The sequence below is a fragment of the Vigna umbellata genome, chromosome 6, assembly GCF_029865625.1.
Source record: "Vigna umbellata cultivar VRB3 chromosome 6, Vumbellata_1.0, whole genome shotgun sequence".
In the NCBI taxonomy this organism is placed as follows: domain Eukaryota; kingdom Viridiplantae; phylum Streptophyta; class Magnoliopsida; order Fabales; family Fabaceae; genus Vigna; species Vigna umbellata.
The window spans coordinates 25,306,519-25,315,429 of record NC_142170.1 but is presented as its reverse complement, the minus strand read 5'-3'; the positions used below and the strand labels follow the sequence as shown (position 1 = coordinate 25,315,429).

General features: G+C 32.0%; 1 protein-coding gene across 1 annotated transcript; it reads left to right on the top strand.

The window, feature by feature from the left end:
• Positions 1-477: 477 nt before the first annotated feature.
• On the top strand, positions 478-6,083 carry LOC124845572 (uncharacterized). Its single transcript, XM_047322689.2, has 4 exons — positions 478-715; positions 3,577-3,699; positions 3,783-3,873; positions 5,660-6,083. The coding sequence occupies exons 2-4, from the start codon at positions 3,586-3,588 to the stop codon at positions 5,788-5,790; spliced, it is 336 nt and encodes a 111-aa protein (XP_047178645.2). The 5' UTR covers positions 478-715; positions 3,577-3,585; the 3' UTR covers positions 5,791-6,083.
• Positions 6,084-8,911: the final 2,828 nt, after the last annotated feature.

Genomic DNA, 8,911 nt, shown 5'->3' with positions numbered 1-8,911 from the left:
CTTTAAAAATTAAAAATAATTTTATAATTCAATAAAATATTTGCTATAATAAAAGAATAATACAGATTACAGTTTTAACTAATTGCCTATATAATTTTAATAGCGAAAGAAATTAACACAAATAATTTTGCCAATGTGCTCATAAAATCAAATGATACGCAACTATCATTTTAATAAAGTAGTTTTAAACTACTTGAATTTTTTTTAAATAAAACTCTAAACTATATTTTTAGCTAATTCCTTAATAGTATAATTTTCTAAATTAAGTCCCTAAAAAATTTAAAATAGTTTTAAATTATATTTTTTATCACAATTTCAAACCCCATAAACTATATCTAATTCCAAAAACTTTAATTTAGAGATATAATTATTACTTTTAATTTACAGATGTTATTTTCTTAAAAAATAATTCAAGAGCCAAATAAAAATAATAACCCTAATTTATGTTAATTTGGACCGTAATTGGGATTTTCCAAATCCATTGGTCATACTCAAAACGACTGAGCCTGGCTCACGCACCAGTTCCCCGCTCAAAACCTCCAAACGAAAACCCTTATTCACTCTTCTCATTCCAAATCTTAATCCAATTTTCTTATTCAATAATTATCTTCTCTCTTATATGTGCGCTCCTTCGCATCGCTAACTGAGGGAGAGAGTGTTGAGTGAAAGCAACTGAGAAGGAAAAAGTGTTTAGAAAACATCGTCAAGTATAGCGGTAACAATGCACAAATTCTTCTTATATCCCTTTCCTTCTGGTTTTTGTCTTAATTACCAGTTATAGTTATATTCTTTATTCGTGCCTATTTCATGATTAAAATGCCATACGAGCCTTTCTGTTTTTTGATGAAAATTTTGAACAATGCGCTTGGATATATGAATAGGGTTGACTTTGTGAGTTGTGTTTTTCTTCTTCTGAGATCCTATGTATTTGATGAAAATTGCCAAACTGTAGATCACCAGTGTGATACAACAATAAATGAAATTAGTGTGTTTGGAAAATCATCCAACGGACGTTTATACTAAGAATGACGTCAATTTCTTTGTTATACGCTGAATCGATTCTTGGTGGCTTCTTATGTCCGACAAAATTTTGAGGTTGAAGGGGGAGGGGGTAGATTAAGTTAAGTACTTGTTGTTTATTTAGTTTAATTTGAATATTTTACTACCACAATCTGTTTGATGAATTGTCTATGTAAGACCAGATAATTTGTACCATTCTAGGTATAAATTAACTATTGAAATATTATTTATTAATAAGTTATTTTCAGAAGTTGGTTAATTTGTTAGAGTTTATGGTGGAATGTATGAGTTTTACATAGCGTGAAATAGTATTTGTTGTATTAAAAATGAAAATATGTGTAAAATGTGAAATAAGAATAACTTAAAAAGGTATTAATTGGCAATAATGTCAGTAAAAATAAGTTGGTAAGTTGGCGTGGTAGTAAGGTGTGTATATGGTGTAAGTGACCAAGAGGCCAGGGGCTCGAATCTTACTGAAGCTAAAGCAATCTTCTGCTTGGCGGGTATAAACCTTCTTCATTTGTATGTATGTATTGATCAAGCTTGCAAGTTATTTTGAGAAGATAATTATAGGGATTATACGAGACAGGATATATATATTTCTATGATGTTATAATTTGGTTCGCTGTTTTGGGTATTATTGTATTTGATCACTACCTTACTGAAATGGGCATTGTAAATTTATACTCTATATGTTCGCCTAGGATTTTGAGGCAGAAGTACACTCCCAATTGAATGAAAACCTGTGAACAGAATATTGGTAATTAAAGAATCTGAAAAATGTATAAACTGATACGTGAGTGGTGCCCTGTTACCGTAAGGGTGGATTGATAAAAAGGACTTCTGTGTTGGTTTACAATGTCTTACTATAAGCTTGATTTAACTGTATTTGGCTGTCGGATCCTGTAAAATGCTGTGAATTCACGTACTGCTATGTGCAATACTGTTTTAGTTTCGGTTTAAGCTAATTAAGTCTTCTGGAATTATGGATTGCTGTTAGTTGAGTTTAGTTGACTTGGGAATGTGTTTAAAAGTAAATTAAACTCTATTTGACCTGACAATGGTTGTTGGGGGTTATGACTTGCTGTTGTTCACCCTAAAAGTTGCTATTGGGATAATTCTACTGTTGTATGATCACTATTAACACTTCTGATTGCTGTTGGGCTGTGAAAGCATGCATTGATATGCTTAGGGTGTTTATGGGCACTGTTTTAAGCGGTATATGTAATATGATGTTCTCAGATGCATTGGTTGCAATTATAGGGTCTTGTTTGATGATATTTAACGTTGGTTGGGTTGTCTAAAATCTTTACGGGTTCTGAACTAGAGGGTACCAGTTTTAAGTAGTGTCTGTGGCTGTTAGCATTGGAAATGGGTGCTGGGAATGGATGACTATTACGGTTATAGGACAGAACCTACAAACTATTAGGTGTAACAGTGTTTCTTGGTTTATTTTCTCTGTTTGTGCTTCTGATTTGGTGATGACATTCAATGTATGACGATCCCTTACTCTCTGAGTAATTACATGCACTGGATTAAGGAATTGGGGTGCAGGTTGGCGTGACTTTTGTGGTTACTGTTTTGTAAATTAAGATTAAACATCTTGTCTAATGTGCTATATGTTTTAGTTTTTATTATGTGTTAAATTGTGATCTGGTTGTGAGCAAAGAATTATATTTTTGAGGCAAAGAATTATATTTTTGAGGCAAAGAGCTATACTTTTTGTCACCCATATTTGTTTTAATATGAATTATATTTTTTGTAGGCAAATAATTTTAAGGATTTATGTATTGGTTTACAATTGAATTTTTATAGTTGGTTTTGTAAATATTAATTAACATTGGGATTTATTAGATGTATTCTATTTATGTTTTTTGAGGATTTTTATAATGTTGCAAAAAGTTTTTAAGTTTTAAGACGTTTTAGTGACTCAAAAAAATTGGGATGTGTCTACACCAAAATTTTGCTCCTTCTAGTGGCGTGAATAATAAAGTTTGCTTTTTTATTTGTTTGGTTGATGCAATTTGAAGCCTTCAAAAGTAGTTGGGATCTTATTGTGTTTTCACATGCTTGCATTTATCTGATCAAAATGCTAACAAAACATGTGCAGTAAATGTCTGAGATAAATCAGACCAATGCGCAAACTATTTAGTAAAGATAGGGGTGAGCAATCAAAAATGCCAAACCAATCCGTAGATTTTTTTAATTTTTTATCTATTAATCAATGCATTTGGGATAGAAAAAGAGTAATTCTAAATCCTTGTACAACATTTTTCCACTAATCCTCCTACTTAGCAAACAAAAGTGCTGGATATATTTTTCTCATGTTGTAAGGTATTAGCATGTAGTTTCTTTAATAAGTATCACTGGTTAATAGGCTATAACATTACTCAATAATAAAATTATTTTTTAATTTAATTTCTTCTTACCACAGAAAAACAAAACCCATACCAGGTAGCATTCTCTAGTTCCAGGAATTTGGCTAACATTGAAACCCTAATGAGAGAAATATAATAGATATTTCTTAATGTTAATGGCGATTATCTGATTGTGCAGATATAGACGATGGAGTTCTGCCCTACATGTGGTAACATGCTGCAGTTTGAATTGCCCTATTTGGATCGGCCTGCAAGATTTTTTTGTTCTGCTTGTCCATATGTTTGCCACGTCAACAATAGGGTAGGAATTAACTTTCCCCATTTCGTGCTTCCTTAATATATTTTTAGTTGCTTGTGCGTGGTTTTTATGGTTTCACCTCACAGGTCAAGATCAAAAGAAAGCAAAGGTTGGTGAAAAAAGAAATAGAGCCTATAATCTCCCCAGATGACATGAAGAATGCTCCAAAAACTGAGGGTACATTCCCTTTCTTTCTTATTTAAATAGACATTATCTTTGAAGAATTATAGTTTAGGATGTTCCATAAATGTATTCAGAATTCACCATATATTAAGCACTGTGATGAATAACTAACAATCTTTTTGAATGTTTCTATCTTTGGAGCACAAATACTCAAGTTTTAATAAATTATCGATGTCTGGCACTTTTATCAATGTCCTGCACTTATATGATATCGAAGGGCATATGGTACTTAGAGCAAGAAGATAAGTGTTTCAGGATGAAGTCAGAACTTTTTATAAGTTCTAGTCTTTCGCACATATTATTGCAGAAGGATTAGGTTGTAGCACATATTTTATTGCTTACTATAGCTGCTCTGGTGCTTCTGTTGGACCCTGGTCTCCCATATCCTGGTTCCCACGGTTCATGTTACTAGGCCTAGAACCTCACTTCTCGTCACTCCTGGGTCTTGCTCACACATTTTATGTTCAATAGCTCTTGATTCTGTTGCATATTTTTTGAATCTTCTCTCTCTTGCAACTTTCTTTCCCCCTTTGTGTTGTGCCTTTGGCAATGACTGTTTGTTGCCATGTTGAATAAAAGCAAAGAAAATGGTTAGAAAATGGGGTAGAAGGCTCTAATATCCTGGTATAATTCTAGATTTAGTAAATTTGCTTCTTTGGAAGCTGAAGACGATTCTGCTCCAATGTGTTCATGGTTAAGTTATCCTACCAATTGTGTGAACAAGTCATTGATCACCAGAGATGAAGTGATTTGTTAGTAATTCCAATATAGTTTAGCTTTGAATACAAATTTGGGAATAGTATGTGAGAAATGCTAGCAACACTCTTTCTAACCCTCTCTATTATAAGCTGTAATTTATTGTAAATTGTTTGCTAGTTTTCTTCCCATTTAATAAGTCTCACTTCTAACTTAGAAGTGGAATAACCAAAGTTATGATTTCTTATAAATTTTATCCAATATTAGAAAGAGTGTTGCATTCCTGATACTGCTTGTATTTTGGGAGGCCAAGCCATGGTTCAATGGTTAAGGGTGATGCTGCAAGTTGTGGATTAAAATCCTGGAAGCAACCTCTTTGTTTAAGGGAAAAAACTAAGCATATTTACCCTTTCCACTCCAAATCCCAGTTGGCTAGAGACTTGTGCATTGGGTCTCTGATATAGGCCCTTTCTCGTGGTGAATCTCGTACAAATATAAAAGGGATAAGAATCACAAATAAATGTGATTTAGCATGACACTCTCACAAAACAATGCAATAATGTTAAAATTTGGTTTTAGGAAGTATGGGAAGTTGAAATTTTGTTCTGGTTCAATTTGAAACTCGAACATGAATTGAACTAAATCTTAATCTCAAGTGATTCACGACATTGTTGAATGATACCTGCAACACTTATTGTGTTTGGTTGTGTCAATATTGTAGTTTGGCTTGTCGTTCATCATACACTTCCATTTTGATTTCTCTTATATTTTTAGTTGGTACAAAGTTTAAGAATTTTTGTAATTTTTTGGTTATGAATAATAAGTTATCCCCTTGGTGGAAAAACATATAATTGACTGATTGGTAAAATCATAAATTGGAATACAATAGTCATAATGACCAAACTCATTCATCCAAAAAAAAGAGATTATTCTTTCCAGTGTCGTATGAAGATATTTTTCAGGGATAATGACTGATATTAAAAATGGAATCATGACTAATTATGTCATATTTGTTTCTTTTTTTGTCCTTATCAATTCCTTGTTCTTTTTTTCCCTTTTTCTCACTCATTTCCTTTTGTTGTAGCGACATGCCCATATTGCGGTCATGGCGAAGCTGCTTTCAAAGAATTTCAGACTAGATCTGCTGATGAGCCAGCAACTCTATTTTATCGTTGCTTGAATGATAAATGTCAAAAACAATGGCGCGAAGATTGATTTCAACCTTGTCCTATATATTTTTTCTTGTCCAAGGATAGAAAAGCTTTTGAAGTTGATTATAATTGGGCTTATATTACAGCCAAGTGGTTTTGAATCATTTTAAAAATTGACAAATGAAGAAGTGCTACGTATCTTAGTTATTGCTATTATTATGATCATAGTCATGAAGGTTTGTTTTCAGGATTGCAAAAGTGAGATAGAAAAATTCCTCATGCATTTCATATAAAATATTTGAAATTGCCAGATAACTTGAAGTTAACATAAATATTTTGTTATTCACTGTTGTATTATGCTTGGTATTTTGTATAATTTTTAAATTTGATTTTTGTATTTTGGATCCACATGGCTTATGTTTTTAAATATTTTCGCATAAAATGTAATGGAAATGTCGAATTTTATATAATAGGAATTGGTTCAGGAAAAATTTGACCGAACGAAACAATTTGGTTATAGCAATAAACTCCCAAAATTCAACACGAGTAAAGACTTTTTATATAATCTAATTTTTTTATGGTACATTAACGATACCAAGTAACTCTTTCTAAAAGTAACCTACAGTGTATGTACGTTAATACAAAATCTATCTTTTTAAAAATAACATTGTATAAAGGATAAAAGACATTATGAAAAACTGAAGATATTAATTTATTCAATATGAAAAAAATCATAGAAAACTACAATATGTACAGTTTAACTTATATCTAAGCATGGTTTTAGTAGTTCAAAAATTTCAATTTTTAAAATTCGTCATCATCAATGAAGAGGAAATAATGACTTTAGAAGGCTTATTGGTACGAGAGAATTTTTTTCATACAATGAAATCATAATTTATAGGAAATCGCAAATCCGTAGGAAAGATTAAAGGTTAAGACAAGCTAACTCGGAACGAAGGTCTAAACGAGTTGGTCTGGGTCGAACATTGACATAAGCGGGTAGGGGCTAATGGTCGAAACGAGCGACTCATGCCAAAAGTTAAGATGAGCCAACTGGGTAGAACGTTGACACAAGCAAGCCCATACCATAGGTAAACAAGTCGATCAAGTAAAATGTTGGGACAGGTTGCTCCACACCAAAGATTGAGACGGGTCGACCCTAATTGATGGTTGAAACAAGTCGATCAACACCAAAGGTTAAAACGGGCCGGCTTAGGTAGGATGATGATATGGATTTTAGCACGACATGACAAGTGCACCAGTTGCACATAACAAGCATTTTATCCTTCTCTTAGAAGGACTTGTGCAACAAATGACAACTCTTGCAATCCATAACCTATTTAGATTACAAGTTCACAATAACATCAAAAAACTTTTTTTTGTATTTTTATCAAACAATTATTGTGCAACAAAAATTCACATAAAGTATGTACAATTTTCAAGGTTAAGTTTCAACAACTTCCTTTTCATGTGTTGATAGGGGGAGTTATATCTAGCAAAACCCATCTCATATATGTGTTTTTGATGATGAACAAAAGAAATATTTTATAGTTTCTTGTACAACAAATGACAAAACAATTGATTGATCATTATTGTGTTTGTTCTTGAAATGATTGGTATATGAATTCATTGTATGGAAATGAATCATAAGTTGAAACATATTGCACATTGTATATCTGGAAGAAATAATGATTAAACAATTTATATAATCTGTTAAATTTCTTCATATTTCAGTGCATGCTTAACAGGGGCAAAACAACTATGTTTTAACTAATTACATTAGTTGTATAATCGATTAAAACAAGTTGTTATGCCAACATGTGTTTGCTGATTGCATTGATGTGTTAAGAAAGGAAAATGATTTTGAAATTTGCTTAAGTATGGAACTTAACCGATTACATAAGTTTCATAATCGGTTAGAGTGTTTATCTTGTGAAAATCATTTTCATTAAAAGCTATAACTTCCTATAACGATCATATTTTTTTGTTGTTGGCTTGTATGATTTATCTAATCGATTCCATGTGTCGTTTAATCTGTTGAATCTGAAACAGATGTAAAACTGCTAAAGCAGAAGAAAAAACTTAACAAATTACATTATGTACTTGATCGATTAAACTACATCATTGTGAGAAAATTCTATAAATAGACGTGTTGTGCGTTGCTTCAATACGAATTCATGCACTTACACTTTCATAACTGACTTGTTTGTTAAGTATTGATTGCAAGAGCGTCCTAGGCTTCTTGGAGAATCAAGATTACTCATTTGGAAAGAAATTCATCAAGATTCTTGCAAGATAACTGTTCTTACACATTGTTGACCATATTCTGTACTTGAGGTGTATACTTTGAGGATCATTGTCTTCACTACAATCAAGAAGATTATGTTTCCTATTGTTGTGAGCCAGAATGAGAACCGGTGTGTTCTTCATTTAGAGATGGGATTGCTCTAAAGGTTATAGAAAGTTGGAATTGCTTTCTAGGTTGTACTATAGGTGATATTGAATTAGGGAAGGAGAGTGCATTGAGAGCGGAGTTCTCTGTGTTCTTGCTTGTATAACTCTATCATTATAGTGGTTCCCTTCAACTAAGGTTGTTGAAGAAAGACTAGATATAGGCTTGGCCGAACCAATATAAATATTTGTGTTGATCTTTCTATCCCTTCTCTTTTATTGTTTTTCATATACTTGTTATATTGCATTCCAAGAAACCTTAAAGATTTTGAAAACTTTTGAAAAGAACAATTTTTTAAAGGGTTAACCAATTCACCCCCCCCCCCATCTTGGTTGAGATACAAGGCATCACTTTTTCTACATCATGTATCCTCAATTATCTCAATTCAAAATTCAAGTTAAAATCAATTCAGAAATATACTAAAATTTAATCCTGACTGACTTTGAGTTTATGATAACTCATGAAGTTCGAATTCCTCCAATCCTCAACAAGTGAAATCATACATTAAATTCAATAATCTTAAGATTATGAATGAATCATGTTTTATCCTTAGATATAAGCTTCATTAGGTACTTAGTTTCAACTCTAGGTTCAAAAAACATTTTCCAACACTTCCAGAATCAACAATCATGTTATGGGTGATCAAGTCACGAAAAATATTAAGCATAAAAATCAAATATTAACATTGAAATGGAAAAATGTATATATTAACAGCACAAATTACACAAGTATT

Excerpts from the sequence above, each read along its gene's own strand:
- LOC124845572 (XM_047322689.2), top strand. The coding sequence starts at position 3,586 with ATGGAGTTCTGCCCTACATGTGGTAACATGCTGCAGTTTGAATTGCCC. Across the intron at positions 3,700-3,782 it reads TTTGCCACGTCAACAATAGG|GTCAAGATCAAAAGAAAGCA; the intron begins GTAGGAATTAAC and ends TTCACCTCACAG. Across the intron at positions 3,874-5,659 it reads GAATGCTCCAAAAACTGAGG|CGACATGCCCATATTGCGGT; the intron begins GTACATTCCCTT and ends CTTTTGTTGTAG.